At 40.3% G+C, this 22,164-nt stretch overlaps 3 protein-coding genes across 3 annotated transcripts; 1 reads left to right on the top strand and 2 right to left on the bottom strand.

Annotated features, from left to right (window-relative positions):
- Window positions 1-1,618: 1,618 nt before the first annotated feature.
- On the bottom strand, window positions 1,619-17,181 carry mtrr (5-methyltetrahydrofolate-homocysteine methyltransferase reductase). The gene is made up of 15 exons (XM_088363390.1): window positions 17,063-17,181; window positions 16,570-16,714; window positions 16,287-16,440; window positions 16,090-16,207; window positions 15,614-15,992; window positions 15,433-15,546; window positions 15,180-15,336; window positions 14,960-15,048; window positions 14,422-14,602; window positions 12,279-12,321; window positions 10,770-10,950; window positions 10,148-10,266; window positions 5,662-5,754; window positions 3,549-3,740; window positions 1,619-2,576 (listed from the first exon to the last, which is right to left on the bottom strand). Exons 1-15 carry the CDS (start codon window positions 17,086-17,088, stop codon window positions 2,432-2,434), a joined length of 2,136 nt encoding a protein of 711 aa, XP_088219516.1. The 5' UTR covers window positions 17,089-17,181; the 3' UTR covers window positions 1,619-2,431.
- A 173-nt stretch (window positions 17,182-17,354) lies between these two features.
- Window positions 17,355-20,364, top strand: cct5 (chaperonin containing TCP1, subunit 5 (epsilon)). Its single transcript, XM_088363393.1, has 11 exons — window positions 17,355-17,586; window positions 17,965-18,025; window positions 18,136-18,300; window positions 18,377-18,575; window positions 18,663-18,855; window positions 18,928-19,077; window positions 19,153-19,272; window positions 19,350-19,535; window positions 19,609-19,746; window positions 19,820-20,000; window positions 20,088-20,364. Exons 1-11 carry the CDS (start codon window positions 17,482-17,484, stop codon window positions 20,213-20,215), a joined length of 1,626 nt encoding a protein of 541 aa, XP_088219519.1. The 5' UTR covers window positions 17,355-17,481; the 3' UTR covers window positions 20,216-20,364.
- cmbl (carboxymethylenebutenolidase homolog (Pseudomonas)) lies at window positions 20,363-21,934 on the bottom strand. The gene is made up of 6 exons (XM_088363398.1): window positions 21,820-21,934; window positions 21,465-21,679; window positions 21,222-21,329; window positions 20,873-21,015; window positions 20,719-20,810; window positions 20,363-20,640 (listed from the first exon to the last, which is right to left on the bottom strand). Exons 2-6 carry the CDS (start codon window positions 21,677-21,679, stop codon window positions 20,461-20,463), a joined length of 738 nt encoding a protein of 245 aa, XP_088219524.1. The 5' UTR covers window positions 21,820-21,934; the 3' UTR covers window positions 20,363-20,460.
- Window positions 21,935-22,164: the final 230 nt, after the last annotated feature.

Below are 22,164 nucleotides of genomic sequence, written 5' to 3' on the forward strand. Positions count from 1 at the left end.
CATCTTAGTACCTCTGAAGCCGAAGAGAGGATGATTGACACAAGACAAGATTGGCAGAAAAGTTCACGTGTCAACTTTAGCTATGTGTCCATGAATAGAGCATTTTCAAGTTTTATGTTTGGCACTATGTTTTCATGGTTCAACAACGATGCTGCGTCTGCTTGAAAATTATTCACCTCTTGGAATTGATCTAATTGGATTGTCGAGGGGAACAAAATGGCTACCCAATGTATATCAAAAGTTTGAGGTCACTTAGAAATGTCCTTAGTCATGGTCCATAGGGTATCATCTCATTTACCTGTTGGGGGGATTTAGGTTCCTTATCTGTAATGTCATATAAAAAGTATTTTCTCATTTCCTTTCGCTCACATTTGAGGGCAATGAGGATCCTCCTGAAGGTGAACGTACGGTTTAACTGACACCGATGCCGCCATTCATTATGCAAGAAAATGTAATGACATTTTCTCCCCCAAAAATAATTACTTTCAGCGTCGGAATATCCTCACACTACATATTTAACGACCAAGGTAAATATTTTATGATATGAATCAAGAGTAAATCGACAAAGCAGTTCAATATGGACTCACCTTCTTAGTGTGGCGTTTCTGTATTGCTAAATTATTGAGAAGGTGTAAATAAATTGATAGAAAGAAAAAATGGATGAATTTTGCCTCTTGCTAAAAAGTACGCTACAGTTAGTCCCTGAAAGCAAAACCAAATGATGTGTCACCAAGCTGATTAGACTCCTAACCTCATCACTATGTGGAGTACTTGAGGCACCACGGCGGTGAAGTGCACCTCTTCTCAAGTCTCGTTCAACACTTTCATAATAAGAGTCATTAACGCGAGCACACATCTTTCTGCTTCATTTAGCCATTTTTAACAAGGGGCATCTATCACTGGGGTGTTACTGCTCTCCGGTCGTTCTGACCTCTAACATGCTCTGATTTATTCCAAACTGTTGCCCTCTTTTCGCTGCAGGACAATATCAACAGCGTGGAGTTTTGTAATTATGAAGCCATAACTTTAAACTGGCCTCGGACCTCAGGGGTGGCAGGAATGGGTGACATGAATTGTGCAAGGGAGAACATTTGTAGTCACGTTTTGGAGATAATTCAGTGGATGAGTTAAGGTAAAGTAGTGACAATGATCGCAGCTTTGCAGATTTTTTTTTTTTCCCTGTTTGACAAGTTGGTATTAAACCAATTAGTCACAGTCAGGGGTGGGTTTTCTAGGACGGTGACGGTTTTGTTTACCCGGCTTGAGAGCAAATTAAATGGTGTGTCATCAACGGTGCAAGCAGTGGAAGATTGTAAACATGTTTTTTCCCCTCTACCCTCCCTTCAAAACGAGAAATAAAACGACCGCTGTTAGAAGATTTAATTCTGAGGAAGCCTCTCTCTGGGGCTCTGCGGCACGCAAAGAACCAGCACCACAAAAAGACTTCAATTAGCAGATGCTTTCATTCGCTAACCAAAGGCACCTTCAAGTTTGTGAGTTTGAAAAAAATAAAATACACGTTTCACTGTTTTTCATTATAGCTGCTCAAACACAAGTTCAGAAAGTCATTTGCATCTGAAGACATTCAATTTGAGAAACAAAAGGCTAAAAGAGGAGATCATGGGTTTAAGTTTATTCTAATGATTTTATTTCCATACCACACAATATGACAGGCAGTGTGTGTGTGTGTGTTTGAGATGGTAGCTCAGCTGGGGAAATGTTTGAAGGAGTCCAAAATAACATTGTGCATGCGGGCAGACCCAAACAAAGTCAAGTCGGAAGGATTATTCTCAGAGCTGAGAGCTTTATGATGGATATTTATGCCCTCTATGCTCACTCTGAACTTCACAGTACACTTTCTCATGATGAATAATAAAAAGAAATACGCCTTGTATTGTTCCGGTAATGTATTTGTATTTCATGTATTTTCATTAAAAATCCATTTTAAAAAAATGATTTGAGTTTTTGGGTGTGTGTGGCCTTCACAAGTTCATTTTTAAATGCGGTTTATTAAGTTGGCAGTGAGTTTTGCGCGTAAAAAAATATATATATATACTTCTAAACCCTACAAAATCCTTTTTATATTTGCATGTAAATGACTTTTGTTTATCTAGGGAGGAACCGAATGCCAGTTTGAGTCTCATTGCAATCCCTCCATCAAATCTGATTTAAATACTTTTACTGGCAGGATAAACATGGAGTGCTTGTCAAGCCTAAAAGCATTTTCACACCGTAAGAACAAATAAGCAGCAATATTGGACTGGCCAAGGTCACTTTTGCTCAACGAGCAAAGTATGAGATGATGTCAACACTGAGGTCAGCACGGTTGCTCGAAAGCAATGCCTTACAGTTAGCTCAGAAGGCTACAGCTAAGTATGTTGAGTTTTGGATAATATTTTTTTTTAAAAAACAAAAAAAGAGAAGACCTCTTTTATCCCCAGATGTCCTGCAAGTAGCGTTTCTCCTCCCTCAGGCTAGCCAGTTGCTTCATGGCCTCCAGTTGGTCCACCTGGAGCTCACTCATGATCATCTCCACCAGGGTGTCATTTACATCTTTAGCCATGTTCTTTGCATCTCTGGTGAGGGTTGGAAGAGGAGAATATCAATTTGTTGTCCCACCACATTGCCTGATGAACATTGCACTTTATTTTGTGGTTAGACGACACAATCTAGAACTTTTAAATGATCATCATTACACCTGAAAAATTCCATCCCCTGAATGACAATGGTCATAAATCAAAAATTCTGACAAAGCCCCGATTTTGCAATTGCGGCATTTTGGGAGGGATTCATCATTCTGTTGACGTAGAGGTGGGATTTAATTTAATTAATTTAGTCCGGATGTTTCAAAGATCATTTAGATGAAGCAGGTAGCCCCGCAGTGATAAAAAGTGAGACCCTCTCGATAAATCATGGGACTCTGAGCTATAAAACTGTTGGCGTGGCTCATTTTTATGCATCATTCATTGTCTTCCTCAAACTGCACTGAGAGAAATGAATATATGGGAAGTGTATGTATGCAGGAAATCATATTTTGCTTGGTTCACAACAACACAACAACGTGCATTTGCGTTCTTAGCAAAAGATTTATCAAGCAGTTCATTTATCATGCCTGTTCACCACCCTCATCTTAATCATCCCGCGATGGATAAAAAAAGATTTCCACTCTAATCAAAACTAATTTAGACTCCTGTAGTAAACGGTTTCTACCAAAATTATTCAAAACAATTTTAAATCTCCTTTTCTCTTAATATCTTGAAATATTTGCATAATCTTACCAAGCCGTTCATTATAAAGTAAGAGCTATTTATTCAGTCGTGTAGAGAATAAAATTTCGTGTCAAGTAGGAGCTCAATCTTGAATATGTTGCTGACATCGTGGATTGATCATTTATTCATTATTATAATTTAAAACAAGTGAGGTTATATTGACCACGGACAAAGTATTGATGCAGACTTCTTAATAAAGTAATCAATAAATATCCTTCGCTCTGAATCTCAACTCAACAAAGTCCCAAAATTAAAAAAGAAAAAAAAATCAAGTCTTACCCACAAACATAGAGGCAACCGTTTTGTCTGATCAAGATGTTGATAATTTTGTGGCTGTGGCGCAACATGTTGTGTTGGACATATTTGGGAGGTCTCTCTGAAACGATGGCCTCCTCCTTCTGGTTATCTCTGGAGAAACACACCATGAGGTGGTCCAAGGTGCCACTGGACACAAAGCTCTCCAGCTCCTCCCTGGAGAGAGAGAAAAAATATCAGGTGGTTTGGTTCAGTCAAAGGTGTATCAGAGTCATTTGGGTGAGGCAAAGAAAAAAAAAACAACACTGTTATTGGTGAATATAGCAAACGCCAGCAATGTCACGACCTGTATTCTTTTTCCAAGATCCTTCCGGCAAAACTGAACAGTTTTTCCCCATCCTCATGAGGAGAGACTAAATCTGGATATACGGAGCCATGGCCTTGTGACCTAACACACCAACACATCCAACATCCCCTTAAGACATTTCAGTGTGGATTTCTTCACCCAACATTTGGGAAGAACAAAAACAACCATCAGGCTCAACAGAAAAAACAACACCGATGAGCCAAAAGGTCCAAGAAAAGCTGTGCCAGACAGCTAATTTATTTTGCTTAACAAGAAAAGCAGAAAGGTCGAAGCGGTGTTGGAAACGCGTTTTTCTAATCAATCCTGCTGTTGGGTGTACCCTTGCTCGCTATCGAGTGAGGTGAGCTTGCCAACTTCTCTCCTCTGCCTTGCTATCTACAGAGCCTGAGGAGGAAGAAGGTCTGAGCAACACCACTCACCGAGGAAACTTTGGCTCCGACATGGTGAGTCAAGGTGTGTGCCTCAGGTAAACCAATGACTTATTTAAAATAGGAGGAAAATTTGAATCTTGTGTTGGAAAGTGTTTACTAATAATTCTGACCATGAAAAGTGAATTATTCAGACATATCAAATAAAACTAAAAATAAAGTTATACTATTCAGGATGTGATAATAGAGAGGGACTCCAAGGACTTCTGTTGTTATGCAACACAGATTTTTTTTTTTTTTTCCCCAAATCTATGCAGTGTGACCTAATGCGACTGGGGCGAGCCTTGATGACTGCCGACAGGGAGATGATTATCATTTTTTTTTACGAATCAATAACACGGGGAAGAAATTGTTTTTAATCTATGAAATGTTCACATCTCTCATACTTAAAGAATTATCATTTGTATTTAACTGGAACTCTTATTTTGGACACTTTAGCATCAGCGATTTCTTTAATAGCACTTGACAGCCGGCTAATGCATTTTTTTAAACGACATTGTGTGTGATCCGAGATTCATTTGACTCCCACGGTGAGGAAGATTTCAAAATAATATGCATGCAAGCCTGAATGTATTAAGATAAAACACACAATCAGGATCATAAATATTGGGACAGCTCGCTTGCAATTCTCATCTTTTTGGCTCTTAATAAATTGATTCAAAAATAAAAAGCTTTATTTTTTACATTCAAATCAGGTGAGCAGTGTAGAATCATTTGTTCATGTGCTTCTTGTTAGGTCGAAAAAGTTGACAATTGACAGGACAATTGGCTGCTAAACTGTTATTCCATCATTATCCCATTTACAAGGAGCTGACAAAAGGTTGAGCGTTCATTTCAAGTGAGCTATTTGCATTTGGAATGTGTTGCGGTCAACTCTCAATATGAGAGCCAAAGTGCTGTCACTATCAGTGAAGCAAGCCATTATTAAGCTGAAAACCAAAACAAACAAACCCCAGGGAGATAGTGGAGCAAAAACAATGGCTTTGCCAAATCAACAGAATGGAACATTCTTAAAAAGAAAGAAAGAAAAAAGGCGTATAAAAAAATCTTCCTACACCATTCACCTCATTTAAATGTAAAAATACCTTAAATCCATTGTGATTGAAATTCACACAAGCCCGAGTCAAGATTCAAACTTATCGCTTCTTGAGTGCGACCGAGGCACATGTGCAAATATCGACTCCTCCGAGCTGCTGTATATTCATTCCCTCATTTACATAATGCTAGAATAGCAGAATTTCCTAAGCATTTAAAGCTATTAAAAATAATGGAATACTTTGAGCGTCCTTATGTCAAGGTGAAAAGTATGCAAAGCATATGCGACAATTAACGGAGAGCTTACCTGAACAGGTAGTCTTGGTCTCTGTAGCGACAACCGAAAAACAACCAGGTCTCACCGAACACGACATCAGGATTCTGCTGCCTCTCCTTTTCTCTGAAAGTCAAACAGGGACTGTTATCGGTCAATCTTCATTCACAAAGAAAAAAAACACAGATGGACGAGAGAAAATCTATTCTCAGAGGTTAAAGAAGAGTGGTTAAGCAAAATCTGCAGTGGCAGCGATTGCCTTATGCACAGAATGAGATGATGATGAGAGAGGGAAGAGGACAATATACAACAATAAAAATCAAATGGCGTGTCTGACGAGTGCACAAAAAGTGAAACTTTTCAGGGGTTTTTTTTGGAGGCTGGAAATGTAATTTTTAGAAGGTGTGGCGAGAAGAATCTGTCAGTGTCCCTGCTTCTTCATCCCACACCTTGTGGTAGAGGCACCAACGAGAGAGAATAAATGCTGACCCCCTTAACCTTTTCATGATGCCAGCAGCAGAATCTCAAAAGCAGTTTCTGTTCCTGACATCTGCAAGGATGACTGGCGAGAGCGGCCACAAACCCAAAATGGAAGCCGTAACAAAGATATTCTGATCATGTCCGCTGTGGGTCCGATTCATTTTGCACCAGCCATCACTGTGCACTCAGGGCGGGCTGAAATTAACAAATAATTGGACAGCTATATTGATATACTTTGTGATATCAGCAAAAAAAAAAAAGAAAATACTACAATCGAATTCTCATCCTATACTTTCTAAATATCATGAGCACAATGCAATTGTTGCTAATACACTCATTTATTTTTCCTATTAACTGCCTCCCCATCTTCAATCACTGAAGCAACTCATCTGTTAACGCGTGCAAAATTGTACGAAATTGATTAGGGAGCATTTGACACCGTTTTACACTTTTTTTCCCAATTAAAGCTGTATTAGTTTTGTTCTACTTTATGAAACAAACTTCCTATGGGTTATTATTGTAAATTGCAGCTATAAACCTCACAAACTAAATTGACTGGTTCATTCAAGGCATGATTTTTATCTATTTGTGCCTTGTGACTGACTAGCAACCTTTTGAAGGTGTACAAATGACGACAAGCTTGACAGAAAATGTCCAGATGGTTATAAAGCACCCAATCAAGTGCAGCTAATTGAATTGACCACAAAGGTTTCTTTCATTTATAGAAAAAAAAAGAGATTCAAAATAAAACAAGTGCCTTATCCGATCTTGCTATCTCGTTCAAGTCTAAAGATAAAAATAAGACATCAAAAGTGAAACAATTAAATTGAGCTCTTTATACCATCTCTTTTGGGAAACGCTGGGTATCCTTGGGTGTCCTTGCCTATTTAGCAAGATTGAATCCTCCTCTGCGTGTGCAATCTAAAGAATTAAGCAGCCCACTCTTAAATGGTCTGCCGCACAATGCATATCAATGAATGCTATCATTTAGTCGCTGATCAACCAATTAGAGATGTTTGCAAATTTGAATAACTGAGAACACCTCAAGCAATGCTTTTTAAATGTCTTCATCAGAGGAAGTCATTTTCAGATAAAGAAAAAATACAAAACTAGCTCACCCTTGCATGCAGGTCCATGATCATATTAAACTCATGTCAAATAATCTTAAATCCACTTTTGCTGGATTGCTTGAATGGACAAAAAAGAAATTCCTTAGGAACAGCAAACAAACGAGATTGCTTTTACATTTGTTGAAGGGTTCTGGTGAGAATTTCTCCCCTGACAACATGATGAAACTCACAAAGAAGAGACAGGCAAGAAAAGGGAAGGAGCTGTCTATCAAGCATCCCGGTGCCGGAAACAAAGAAAGTCGAAAGCAGAATCTCTCCCTCTCTCAAGTTTGTTGTCATGAAGTTTAACTTCCGCTACTCAATTGTTTTGAAAGCCAAACAGAACAAATATTATGAATAATCTTGCCACAAACAGTCACCTCTGAGCATTTTTGGCACATTTCAATTTAAAATCAAGAAACAAATTCCAGGAAAGGGATAACCAAATGATTTTAAAAAAAGCAAGCCTTTAATTTTGGTGTCAATCATCCACCAAACCATCATTCCAATTCCTTTCATTTTGCATCCTGGGCATTCTGATCTGCAAACAGCTTCAAGTAAACTCATTTTAGTGAGCCGCCTGCCCTGAAGGAATCAATACTAATATGAAAAAAAGCTGGCTTCTATTCTGAACAGGCAAACGCAGGCGCCTTTCCCTGAATACAAATTCTATCAATGCATCGGCAGACTCTTAACAGCGTGCAACACGATCCCATGAGGAGAGCACTCCATTTTGGTCCGTACCAGAAACTCGCCATATAGTGAGGAAGAGGAGGGTTAGGACTCGGTAAACATCCTAATTATCTTGTAAGGTACATTTCATTAGGTCACTGATGGGGTAATGGTTCACTCTCCTGATTTCCGAGCAGACGGGGTGGATTTCTTTCGCATTAAGTGACAGCGTCAATGTCTCTGGTTCCGCATTTCAAACACAGAAAGAAGGAGAAGAAAATAATAAAACGCCTCCGTAAACATGTCAAAACTGTGAATCGCTATCATGAAAAAAAAACCTGATTAAATTATTTAGTAATTTCTCTCTTGTATCAGATTGTCCAGGTTACCAAAAGCTTTGTCTGGTTGTCATCCTTGTCAAGTTTAGCCTCTGGCATCAATTTTCTCTTTAACGGCATAAAGGATATGACAGGTGACAGCTCAATGTTATATTTATTTTACTGCCGTCAGCGCAGAGAAAAAAAAAAAACACCAGACATCACATGATTTTGCATAGAATCAATAACAGACAACCTGAGTTGGAGAGCTTCTTTAAAAATAATAATAATTTGACACCACCTAGTGAGTCTGTGACCTTTTATTGAGGCTTCTTCCGGTTGCAATCTGAATTCAAAAATGTATTTTTACAAAACAAAATTGATTAGCATTAAGAGCCTCAGCATGATCGGACTGTTAACAAACTAGCGGCTGTTATCGCAAACCACACGTCAATCGGCGCAATCGTATTTGGAACAATGCAGCGGGATGGGATGCAAAACGGAAACGGCAAAATGTTATCAGCTGAACTCTGCATATGTGAGTTTAAACTCTGACAATGGGGGAAAACAAATAAAACATTTATGCCAGAACAAAAGCAATGCGAGGTGGAATTTGCTTCGGGGTTCCGGTGTCTGTAGTGAAAAAAAAACAAAACCTGAAGTAATGATTTGAATACTGCTGTTGGCCTAACCAATTTACATAAATAAAATGTTAAAATGGTAATGTTGATATTTCAAATTGTTTTGCAATGTTGACATATCCTCTTTTGTTCCCCTACTCTATTTAGCTCATGAATAAGAGGTGGCTGCCAAATAATAAAATATAAATCATGTAAATAAATTTGACAGGTAAGATTATGTGGAATTAAATCAAGATGAAGTTTGCTTGCCACATGAGACCTAAAAGAATTCATTGAGTTTTCCCTCTAAACAAGCTGCCATAGAAATCTAAATGGCATTAGGAAGAAAACCAAAAGTTTTCTGAAAATACTGCAATTCCAACCGTGCACAACATCGACTGGTGGCTAGTTAGAATGTCAATCCATTTGCATTTCAAATTCGATGCCAGCTGCTGGACTTAAGCTGTGCAAAGTCCATTTCCTGCCTGATTATGAGTCAAATCGACAGCGGGGTGCAAAACAATTGACGGCGCTTAACTGCTTGTAAAAATGTCAAATGAATTTTTTGGGCATGTCGAAAGTTTGCTCACCCCAGTTGAAGCTGATTCAATCTCTGTCATTTTTCTGTCCTTTTTTTTTCCTCCAACACGCAGTAAATATTTTTTTACTATTTATATTTATATTATACGATCACTGGCGACGTACCCCACCCTCCGAAGCTTGTCATCTGTCCAGGTGAGTTCGAGACAATTGGAGCTGACTGGGCCGCAACCTCATCCGCGCAAGGTCGCCCGTGACTTAAACGTGTCAGTCACACTAAAAAGGTTTGCGCTGCTTCCTGACAAGTCCAGGGAGACTTGGGCTCACTTCAACGCGCATCTATCAGCCCGAGTGAGAGAAGCTTCAAACGGTCACATTAACTCTTCATGACAGTTCATCTTGCAATCGTGGCCTACCCGTCAAATCAGAACCTCCCCAAATTTTTGATGTCACATCCAAATATTCCTGACAAGTCGAATTTAAGAAGCTGCACATTACAGACTGAATTATGGGAATGAATATATTGTAAGGGACCTCATTTATTCCTAATTAGATGGATAAAACAATGGCTGACTGTCATTAAATTTATTATTACGCCTCATGCGATGACGTCAAGCTTGAGGTCGGCCTCATTCGACTGTCAGAGCAGATTAGATGGAAATGTGCAGTGGCTACATAAACTGAGACATTTGTGAATCTCCATTACTAGGTCCGGAAAGGTCAGAGCAACAATCTGCACAAAACCAGTCGAGAAAGAATGCATGAATATACATTTGTTCACCTTTGCTGGAGGAAGCCGATGAAGGGCGCGACCCCCGTACCAGGTCCGACCATTACGACAGGTACTGACGTGTCAGGTGGAAGTCGAAAGGAGCGGTTGGGTCTGAAACTCACATGAATCTGTGGTGTGAGGGTCACAGAACATTAGTGTGCATTCTAAATAATGGAAGTAATTAGAAGAGTGCTGAGGAGCCACTGTGGGCCTTCCAATCTATTAATTGATCTACTTAACATTCTAAGACAGGCTAATGAGAAAACTTATGAGCTCCAACTCAACTCCACAGGGTGTGATCGAGAAGATTTAGTTGCTTTAATTCAAATTATATTTGATTTTAATCGACCCCACATAACAGGTCCAAACTCGGGCGATCAGTGGAATCTCAAAGAAGGAGAGCCGAATGGAGTAGTTTTCAAATACCTCCGCCAAGGCAAATATCTTACATTGCTGTCTCCTTTTCTTCTTCTGCGCTTTAAGAAGTGCTCCAAGCAGCTACAGCAATTTATCATAATGGCATAATGGTGTGTTGTATATAAATTTTGTTTTGTTTATTTCACTCTGTGGATTTTCATGTGAACTTAACTCTACTTCAAATATTTCAATTTTCCTTTTATCGTGTAATCACCTGCGGCAGAGCCTTGCAATGTTGCAATTCATCCTTCCCTTGGTGAACCAGGAGAGGGGAGACGAGGTCAAAGAGCCAACCAGTACATAAGCCCTGCCTCCCCACAGGACGACCTGAGCGTGCTGGGAACTCGATAACGCTAAAAACGAAATTCAGCTTGCCTGGATGCTGAAGGCAGGAGCTGCGAGTTTGAGAGACCACAGACAAAAAAACGAGAAGAAGAACAGATAAAGAACAGAGTGGTACAGAAAAGTATGATGGAATCCATTCAGACAAAAAAATAACCCATTTGGACAGCAGCTGATCAAAGTAGCAGAGATGAAAAGGCTCTTAATGTGATGTGAGGAGGAAAAATGAGGGTGCTCCATCTATATGTCTCCTTAGGCTCTCCAAACCTTTTTTCCACTGATAGCTTAGGGAAATTTAAAAGTATTCAGGATCCATTTTGTATGCTGCCTCTTTCCCTGAACTCATCAAAAAAAAAATTCTGTCTTTTCAGACGGCATACCTTCATTGCCAGGTAGTTGGAAAAAATGTCATCATCCCTCAGAGCACCTGTCCGTACTTCTCCTTCCTACTTCCTGTTTGCCGTCGAAGACCTCTATTGACTTTTACATCAATAATGCAAGCCTCTAATGTCTCAAGTCTGCACTATCCAATAAACTACAGTCGCCATCTCTCTCGGAGCAGTCTCTCTTTCTCTCTCTCACATGCGCTATTTTCACAATCAAGGAAGCAGCAAAGCGAGTCGGAGAGTAGCCGAGAAGTTCTGACCTTGTCTTAGACGATCATGTTCCTTGTGAGCTTTAAAGCAGACCCTAATGGGTACTAGCTTAACAGGAAGCGCAAATCGATGACTAGCTAAGTGAGGCAAAAAAGATGGGAGGTTGATTTAAATAAAAGTCTGGCTGGCGATGGTACATTTCGTTTTGTTCCAAGTTCTCTCATCACGGAGTTCATTCAGGAAGCACATCTACACACTGATGAAGTGCACTTTACATGGACGAGGTCACCCAGGCTTTTTTCCTTTCAGGTAAAAATTCGGAAAGTCTTTTTTTTATTAATCGGGAAAATTATACAATTTTTACCTAAAGAATAATAAGAATTGTTTGAATTCATATCACCATCCAACGAAATGAAGATTGACGAGTTGATTGATGCGCAAAGGAGATGTAGCAACTATCCCCAAGGCAAACCATTTATTTATTTAATCATGACTCAAATAAAACGGCACTTTTCTTCATTAAGACATTTGTCATTGTTTTGTGTCATTTCTCTGTTCAAACACCGCTAATAGTCACTGTCAAGATGTATTCGGCATTCTCTTCCTCATGATTACCCATTGCTGTTCTGAAATTATTTTTTAGGTGTCATTGTGGAGAAAGAAAATGAGAGTTGGAATATTAGGGTTGGAATACGACAGACATTTATCATTGTGAGGCCATGTTAATGCTAACAAATGATGTCATAGCTGTGGAAGGAATGATTTTTTTTTTCCAGTCTTCTTACCTGGCCGCTGAATAAGGCCTTGGCTGGAGCTTGGGGAGATGTTCTAAAAAAATAAAATAAAAATATCAGCACAGCTGTCAATCATCCTGTTGTCTTCCAAATATGTTATTAACCATGATGGATGGATGGAAAAATGATCGTGATCGAAACCACATTTATTTTCAGTAAACGTCGCTCAAATTAATGTCTGGTTTTCAGGACATACTGCTGCTATGTTTATTAAAATCACAAAGTCAGGCTGTTTGAATCCCAAGTGGCCAGATGTGAAGCCAGTGGGATACAGATTGCTTCTGCAAACGCTATTGCAAAGTCAGCCATGAAGGTGCCCTCATAATAAGCAGAGCACGGCGCGTTAGCAAAGGTGGGTCGCTGGAATCGAGAAAAGTCAACGTAGAAGGAGCAACGCAAGAGGACAAGCCTTTCCTGCACCGCTACCGATGTGGTGGGTCAAAAAGAAGCAAGTTGGATGTGAATAATAGATGAATTTGAAAGAGTAATAGCGACGCGTATGAGGAACTGCAAAAACACATCATTCAGCTAAATCGCTTGGAAAGATCAACAGCTGGACAAAATCTGCTCACACTGTTAGCCTGACACCTGCTACCGGGAAGGAAGCTCAGCAGGTTGACGTCAGAGTCCTTTAAACTGGACAAAACTTTAAAGGACCTATGAGATCTATCAAATTAAGTCGTAATGTGCACAATGTTTTCATTTTGAAGGTCAAGTGTGACGATCTTAACGACGTGGCAATTAAATATTAGAAGCAGAACTCGCAATACAGACTCCCTCCCCTCCTTTGTTAAGATCAATAAGATTATATTGAAAGTTAAAATCCACTGGGACTCAATTACAAATAAAAGTTTAAAGAAGGCTCAACCTTGGACTAATAACTTTTTCACTATTTCTTTAAATAAAAACAAGGTGGCAGATGTATTTCGTCACCGCAAAAATTAAATAGATATAAAACTATGGTCAAATATTAATGTATGAATAATCCTCACATAGAGAGAAATAGGAAGGTTGAATACCTATTTCAAAGAAATGTCATTTTTTATTTTAATACGACACACATAATGCTTTTTGGTTCATTTTGTAAGCGAGGCCTTGCGAGGTCATAGAGCTCTTCAAATGCTTTTTCGTATTACTGTCGATGAATAACAAGCAAGTGAGTGACAATGGAGGGAAGAAACTTCATTCTCAATGTTCATCTTTTTTGTGAATTGAGGGACAAGTTCAAGCCTGGGTGGAAATAATTCATCTCCAACTTGGTACAACTATCTTTGAGCTGGTTTATTAAATTGCTTACAAACATTAGTCTGCTATGACCTATTCACATATGGGGGGGGATAAAAATAGATGAAGTGCATAAGGAATCTAACGTGCACTTGGATGCTGTCCTCATTATTTGTAGTTACCGTCAAAGTATAAACCCAGATCGAGGAGTCGAGTGAACACGGAGGGGTGCATAACGCTGTGTCCTTGACCCCGCTGAGTAAGACTTCGCTATTAACCTCTGCTCCAAGATCACCTCTGCAAACCTCGGACCCTATGTTCAACCTAACATCTGTTGCTTTGAGCAGCTTCCAGCACCACACATAATGATGGCTGACTTCGGCATCAGAGAAAAAAAAAAAAAGGCAGTGGCAGAAAGACTGGCATGAAGGCCAAAAATAACTGACGTCAGTGTAAAAAAGGGAAAGGGCTGTGACAGAGGTGTTTTAGAGGACAACTTCAATGTAAAGCTGCTGCCAAGTCATTTCCCTGTCAGCTAAAAATTTGGTCTACTGAAGACCTAACCCACGCAGCATGGCTAATAAATGAGGAGAAGTATTTGCTAGACAGAATGGAATGGAAGTGACATTTATCAAATTCAATATTAAGGGGAAAAAAAACAAAAAAATATTAACTTGCTTTACAAAAGAAACAAACGTGAGATGTGTAAAAATTATTTCCTGCAAAAAAAAAAACCACAATTTATAAAGCTTGCTTTATTAAGGCAACGGCCCCCCTCTATGGTTAAAAGTTGTATTGCCCCTGCCACACTCAAACCTGCACATATTAGGCCTCATAAATGTTAGCAAATTAAATAAATGGAAGAACTCCTGCTTGATGAATGAGGAAGACAAAAAAAAAGTGATCTGACCTATAAAGAGGCTCAGGGGAGGCAAGCAGGATGGGAAAGCGTCCAGAAGCTCCAAAACACAGAGGCTTGTCTCTCTCACAAAGTGGTTGTAGTCGGGGGTGCCTTGTTTGCTGCAAAGCTCCTGCAATCTCCTTTTTTGCACGCCGTCTGCTGTATGCTCAGCCAGCGCTCGCAAGAAGGCCTAAAAGAAGGAAACATTTGTCGGATATCAAATGATCTTTTTTTTACTTTACAGAGTAAAAATCATAAACATGAAGAGGCTTTATTAGAACACCTTGAAACCTCGTTTTACACGGATGGAAATATAAAATAAAACATTCATTGAGTTCAGATTTATGGAGCGTTTGGGGTGTGTGAATTCAATAAAATTTAAGACAAATTGTCTGCATAGAAACACTGCATAAATTATATTTATAATAAATATCACTAAATGTCGCTCTCTACATAATGTTCTATGGAAATGTCAGTATTATTATTTAAAGATAAAACAACATACTGCACTTTCATAAGGTTTAACATTTTTTTGGTCGACACTGACCTTCTTAGGAACACTTCTAATCTCCAGACACCATGTGAACAGATACAGTAGAGAAATATTCTGAGGGATATATGAAGGCACCTGAGCACCTGAAACCCAGCAGAGGACAAAAAAAATGTCACATTACAGCAGGCAGGAAATTAATACCAAAATAAAAATATACTTTTGCTGCATGATGTCATGATTTTGTTTGGAATGCATGCTACAGCTGTATGCTAACCTTTTTTCTTTGTGTTTTTCAGTAAAGAAACTTGGACTAGATGATTCTTCTTATCCTCAAGACCCAATCTTTGAAGCAATCGCTTGACCTCAGATGCCCTATTTGGGCAGAAAACATCAAACGAGTCCCCAGGCTGATAAGTCAACATTGGGTGAGTCTTGAGAGGAAGAAAACATATTGATAAACCAGTTAGTATGGAATTACATATAGATCTCTCTGTGGACTAAAAAAGAGACTATTTGATCAAGCTTACAGTGACGTCAAGCTCAAGAAGGATGGCAGTCTTGACTGACTCGCCCGTTGTTAAACAAACAGCACGGGATATAGGGACCACATTAAGAGTGTCGCTGTTTAACGGTCCAAAAATCTGAAAAAACAAAATAATTTAAATTATCACAAGAAGGGGATTCGGGAGAGATAAAAATAATTCTCACCTCATCTACCATGTCTAATTCCTGAAGAGACACGTCGAGAAAAGGTGGAGGTAGACTAGGAACATTTAGAGATAAATCGGACAGCGGAGGCACTGAGTGTGACAGTGAAGGTGCATCGGACAATCCAGCTTTTGTGTTTTGCGTTTCTGATGGGGGTGCCGTTAACTGGACTCCTTCAACAGAAGCTGAACCCGGAGATGCACATTTGAGGTCTAAGTTGGGAGACTGGTCAGTGAGGCTTAGGCGGTTTAGTTCAACATGTGGTATTGATGAATCTGGAATTGTCTTGTCCATACTCCAATCAGAAGCCATATTTGTTAAAGCGGCTTTGACAGCTTTCCACAGTCCTTCAAGCCAAGGGTCTACAACCAACTCCAACCTTGGGAAAAAGAGAAGAGAGGAAGGATTTATATATTTTTTAAAAAGTTACAAAAATGTCCAGTGACTACATTTACGTATTCCTTTGCAGAACTTACCCTGTACCGTCATCTGCATATCCTGTTGCATAGAATTGTTGAGCTCCAAGTTCCTGAAGACGGCGCTCAATTGTCTTGCCGCAGTTGCAAAAGTTTTCGTAGTTGGTGTCTCCTAAAGCTAGAGCAGATAGAGAGAGCAAATAAGAAATTAATACAGAGTACTAAGCAAACGATAAATTAAATTAAGGTTTATTTACCTAAAAGTGCATAGCGGAGATGTTTATAGTGTTCAGAGGAGAGGGTCTTCTTCTTGATGTGCTTCACAAATTGCAGGGCATTGTCTGGTGGCTCCCCATCTCCAGTAGTAGACACAATAAAGACAACAGGGGAATTTTCCTTCTCTAAATTGTACTGAAATAATAAACCAGACATAAGTGCATCCATCAGGAAGAAGCTATCACATTGTAGATGACCATATTCAAGCATTATGGCATGTCAGCAGCATGATCTATGAAAATAAATCCCACATGCTCTTTCTACCTTATCTTTCTGATTCAAACAGCTGAGCTCAGCAAGTAGTCCATGCTCCTCTGCCTCTTCAGCTATCCCTTCTGCAATGGACTGGGCTTGACCTTTTTGAGACCCATAGAGAACCACAATTCGAGGCTTGACTTCAATGGGCATTCTGGAGGAAAACACAAAGGGGAAAAACACTTTTTTACCTTAGGTAATAAAAAAAACAGAACCTCACACTGAGAGTAGCTTGGAAAAAAGCGCTTTCCTCTAAGTTTACCTTCAAGACATGAGACAAATAAAGTCGGCTCTCCGAAAATATTTCCTAACCTTAAACTCAGAAAACGTAAACAATACCTAGCCGGATGTTACGTCATACTAGACCATTTCACACGTGGAATCTAGAAGTAGGCTTCAAAATGAAAAACACGTGTACTAATAGGTGATAGCTGAAATGAAATAGACCCAATAGCATAGTAACTGAATTATAGAATACTAAAGTTTAATAAATGCATGGTACCTTTCCAAATCTGCACCGGGAACCATTCAAGGGATTGTGTCACACCCTTTATTTTTTACCCGTTGGTTTAAGTCACGCGAGAACATCCTTCTAGAGATGCAACTCACGCGAGATACAGCGTGATCGGAAGAGTCCACCACAAAAACACGTTTTTTTTAAAAAAACTATTTTTTCGTGCAATTTTAACCGACTGTTAATAGTTTTGAATATTCAACAGTATTTGCAGAGTTTTGTCGTCTAAAAGTGTGGAGTTGCAACGCATTTCGTTTGTAAAAGTGAAATATTTCTGCTTGGTGCCGCCCTTCCCGCCCGTGGAGTCTTCCAGAAGTCACCGGCAGATCCGTGCGGCTTGATACTCCCGCACACTCCAGAATTTCATTTTTAACAAGGCAAATTGGTACCCAAAATCAAAAATCAACATGTCATCGTTGGGCACACTTGCCTTCGATGAATATGGAAGGCCATTCATCATCATCAAAGACCAGGATACGAAGACAAGGCTAACGGGCATTGATGCACTGAAGGTACAATGAGCTAGCTAGCGGGGCTTGGTCATGCACGTTGATTAGCATATCACCGATTTGCTTGCGCAATCATGTTCATTAGTTAAGCTTGACATTCTGAAGCTATCAGCGAATTGCTATGAATCATAAAAACCCACGTAGGATTAACGTGATGACAACGTGACCGCATTTGAGGAAAAAACTAGCAGGTCCGTTTACTAGCCACCATGCTAACACGAGGCCCATGTGCATGCGCAAGGCGTTCAATTGGTGGGTGTTTCTGGATGGGGCTGTGGCCCTTGTCTTGATAAGATGCTCATTATTTCCGAATTCCATCCAAGATTGCGAATAAACCTTGCCAAACATGCTGAGTCTAATTAATCGATGTTGTGTTTGTAGTCTCATATTATGGCAGCCAAGGCAGTTGCATCAACGCTGAAGACATCATTGGGACCCAATGGTTAGTATAATAAATTAAATGTTGAAAATTATTTAAATAAACGAGTGATTTTTGGGACACAGTTGATTAGAATTCCCCTCATCAAATCTAATAAATTATTTTGTGATAAGGACTGGACAAGATGATGGTTGACAGAGATGGAGAAGTGACTGTCACTAATGATGGAGCCACTATTCTCAGCATGATGGATGTCGACCATCAGATTGCAAAACTTATGGTGGAGCTGTCCAAGTCCCAAGATGATGAAATTGGTGATGGAACCACTGGAGTTGTTGGTACGTGGAAGCAAAATTGGATTAAAGGTAAATATTGCAAGAAATTAATCTGGTCAACATCGCCTTGTCTTCTCAGTTCTGGCCGGGGCTCTGCTTGAGCAAGCAGAGCAGCTCCTGGACCGCGGGATCCACCCCATCAGGGTCTCAGACGGTTATGATCAGGCGGCATGTATTGCGATTGAGCAGTTGGACAAAATTGCAGAAACCTTCCCCTTCGATCCTAAAAACAGAGAACCCCTCATTCAAACGGCCATGACCACACTGGGATCTAAAGTGTGAGTTGAGTCTCCTACATGCAAAGCAGTTATGAAATAATAATTTGTGGAGTACTAGTCTAAGCTTTTTTTATTTTTATATTTCAGCATCAACCGGTGCCACAGGCAAATGGCAGAGATTGCAGTGAATGCCATTCTCACCGTGGCTGACATGGAGAGAAAAGACGTTGACTTTGAGCTTGTCAAGATGGAGGGTAAGGTGGGAGGCAAGTTAGAGGACACGCAGCTCATCAAAGGCGTCATTGTCGACAAAGAGTTCAGTCACCCTCAAATGCCAAAGGTACAATTGTCACAATTGGTAATATGACTGTAAAACAATGCGGCCAATTCTGACTTGACTATCGCTATTCAGGTTCTGAAAGATGTTAAAATTGCGATCCTCACCTGCCCGTTTGAGCCCCCGAAGCCCAAGACCAAGCATAAGTTGGATGTCACCTCTGTTGAGGACTACAAAGCTCTTCAGAAATATGAAAAGGAGAAGTTTGAGGAGATGATCGAACAGGTTACTTGCCCAAACGATATAGTTGATATTGGGTGTTGTCTAAGCCCAAATGTAAATACCTCCGTGTTGATTTAGATCAAAAGCGTCGGCGCGAACTTGGCCATCTGCCAGTGGGGCTTTGACGATGAAGCCAACCATCTTCTCCTGCAGAGCAAGTTACCTGCTGTCCGCTGGGTCGGAGGGCCTGAGATTGAGGTTACAGACGCAATTTTTATTTATTTTTTTCAACTAACATACAATGGATTTAATAATCACTCGTTTTTCCTTTGTAGTTGATTGCCATCGCCACCGGCGGCCGCATCGTGCCGAGGTTCTGCGAGCTGACTCCAGAGAAGCTCGGAACGGCAGGCTTGGTGAAGGAGATCAACTTCGGCACCACAAAGGATCACATGCTTGTGATCCAGGAATGCAAAAACACCCGGGCTGTGACCATTTTCATCCGCGGAGGCAACAAAATGGTAAACAGCTGCGATTGAAGAGCGACGACTTCCGAGTCGAACGTGACATCATCTCTTCCATCTGTCTCGTTAGATTATCGAGGAAGCCAAGCGTGCACTCCACGATGCTCTTTGCGTCATCCGTAACCTGGTCAGAGACAACCGCGTTGTGTATGGAGGAGGAGCTTCAGAGATTGCTTGCGCTCTGGCAGTCAACCAGGCTGCTGACAAGGTAGTTGCACGCCAGAGAAAATGATCCACCCACTTTTATCTATCCTAACTTTTTTGTCTTTCTTCCCTCCAAGTGCCCATCATTGGAACAGTATGCCATGAGGGCATTTGCAGATGCTTTAGAGGTCATCCCAATGGCCTTGGCTGAGAACAGCGGCCTAAACCCCATCCAGACCATGACAGAGGTCAGAGCCAGACAGGTCAGAGACAAAAACCCCTACCTGGGCATCGACTGTCTGCACAAAAACACCAACGGTGAGCAGCCTCGTGGAATTGTGACTCAATTGCAACACGTGTCATCTTCATACTGTTATTTATCGTCTTTCTTCTGCTGCAACGCAGACATGAAGCAGCAGCATGTGATCGAGACCCTCATTGGCAAAAAACAGCAGATCTTACTGGCCACTCAAGTGGTCAAGATGATCCTCAAGATCGACGACATCCGAAACCCTGGAGAGACCGAAGACTGAAGCGGACGGAGCACAGTATGAGTAGTTCTTACGATTGGAAGCACTTCCATAGCACTGCATCCAAACCACACCGCTTACTGCTATTTATCATTTGATACAATTCGCCATTCTGGTATCAAAATTGTCATTAAAATGTTGGTCTGTAGAAATGTGTAAATTGTAATATTTTATTCCATGACATCATTTTGCATGCAGGAGGTTTAATAAGCAATGGTCCTCCCTCTTATACTTGACTTTGCAAAGACTTAAATGTACTTGTTCAGCCAATTGATCATATCAGCTCTGGCCTCCAGAATTTTGGGCTCATCTGTCGGGCTGATATCTTCTCTCTTTCGGTGGGCAAACCCGTGATCCTGCCCAGGGAAGATCTTCACCTGGTAATCCACTGTGCATTTCTCCTTCAGATTTGCTTCAAGAGCACTCACCTGAAGAGCACAAGTGCAGTCTTAGTATATACATGATAAATTAAGCTAGGAGAATACCTCATGAAAATCAATACCTACTTGATCCAGTGGTATTAAATGATCATTCTCCCCAAAGATAAAAAGGGTTGGGCTCTTGAGATCATACCTGTCCTCATCGAGTTTGATGATACCTATACATAAGCTTTATTATTCAGTGTACATGCTCAAAGTCACAGTTGTGTACGTGACGCACCGTAAAATGACACTCCGGCTTTAACCTCGGGGTTGCGAAAGGCCAGATAATGTGTAGCAATTCCTCCCCAACAAAAGCCCACCACTCCGATGCGTTTGATGCCATATTGCTCCTTCAAGAACCTCAGCAGAAGATTCACTTCTCTGAAAGGCAAATTGTACTCTTAGGGTCTCCAGTAAGACTTCCTAAAAAATTATCGTTAGACCAAACTTCAACTGTTGAAACGCTAATCTGCTTATTGACTAATGATGTGCCCTTGAGGAAGACAGCAACCTCAATTTGAACAGCAGCAGCATTATTTGCACACTCTTGTTAGTCTGACCTAAAATATAGAGCAGAGCGTTTTTACTTGTCGATGTTGGTCGGCTTTTTATCTTCTCTCCATTCTGTAAATGAGGACCAGTCACGTGATGAGTTCCACGGCTCCTTTCCGAGGAAGAAATCTGGGCAAATAGCCCTGCAGAGAAAATTATAGCAATGCCAACCAATATTTTAATTTTAAAATGTGCCAATGTATAAGCTCCTGTCAGTTATTACATTTTCATTGCATTATTGTGCATTCAGTTAGTTAATAAACATGCATCCAACACACAAGTATCCATTGGCAGCAAGCATATCAGCCATGTATCTGGTATTTGGAAGCTCCCATCCAAATATGTCTTGGATGACAATGATGGCCTTGTCAGATGCTTCTGGTGGCTTCACTAAATATGCTTTAAAGTGCTCGATCTGGACCTCCTGACCAAGGCCCCCATATTCCATTCGATCACCAATATCACAAGGACAAGGTCTCGCCTCGTTTGCCATCTGTGGACACACATAAACACGCAGGTGAGCACGCACAGGTGAGATAGACAGTGCTTAAAAAAAGAAGAACGGAACACGCTACTTTTTTTTTTGCATTAAATGTCATTGCAAGTATCACATGAGGCATTTTTCAGACGTACCGTGCTGTTCTCCAACTTGGAACCAAAGAAACTGAAAGTCTCGCAGCTTGTCACGTGCAGAGGAGTTTGGTTTGTGATCTGAACACGATCGTTGTTTCTGTCAGAACTTTCAAAATAAAAGCTTACCAATACTGTTCTTGATGCAAAGCACAACCAACAGAACAAGGCACTTCATAAGTTATGTGACATAAGTGATACGTAATTCGTATATGCTCCATTTTAACAGTGGTGCTGTATTTTTTTTTGTTATATCCATTCAGTTTATGATTTTTAGAATTAGTTTACAAATAGATCACTGCAAGTTATAGCTATATTCCTCCAATACACTAGACGGCGGTATAGCAG

The sequence above is a fragment of the Syngnathus floridae genome, chromosome 20 (genome assembly GCF_059516105.1).
Source record: "Syngnathus floridae isolate MCC-2025c chromosome 20, RoL_Sflo_1.0, whole genome shotgun sequence".
In the NCBI taxonomy this organism is placed as follows: Eukaryota; Metazoa; Chordata; class Actinopteri; order Syngnathiformes; family Syngnathidae; genus Syngnathus; species Syngnathus floridae.

Coding starts and splice junctions, on each gene's coding strand:
- mtrr (XM_088363390.1), bottom strand. CDS start 17,088: ATGGTTCCCGGTGCAGATTTGGAAAG. Junction 16,441..16,569: donor GTTTGAATCAGAAAGATAAG/GTAGAAAGAGCA, acceptor TTATTATTTCAG/TACAATTTAGAGAAGGAAAA. Junction 2,577..3,548: donor GGTTGCCTCTATGTTTGTGG/GTAAGACTTGAT, acceptor AACCCTCACCAG/AGATGCAAAGAACATGGCTA.
- cct5 (XM_088363393.1), top strand. CDS start 17,482: ATGTCATCGTTGGGCACACTTGCCTTCGATGAATATGGAAGGCCATTC. Junction 18,026..18,135: donor GACATCATTGGGACCCAATG/GTTAGTATAATA, acceptor TTTTGTGATAAG/GACTGGACAAGATGATGGTT. Junction 20,001..20,087: donor TCTGCACAAAAACACCAACG/GTGAGCAGCCTC, acceptor GCTGCAACGCAG/ACATGAAGCAGCAGCATGTG.
- cmbl (XM_088363398.1), bottom strand. CDS start 21,679: ATGGCAAACGAGGCGAGACCTTGTCCTTGTGATATTGGTGATCGAATG. Junction 20,811..20,872: donor AGCCGGAGTGTCATTTTACG/GTGCGTCACGTA, acceptor GCTTATGTATAG/GTATCATCAAACTCGATGAG. Junction 20,641..20,718: donor ATTTAATACCACTGGATCAA/GTAGGTATTGAT, acceptor TGTGCTCTTCAG/GTGAGTGCTCTTGAAGCAAA.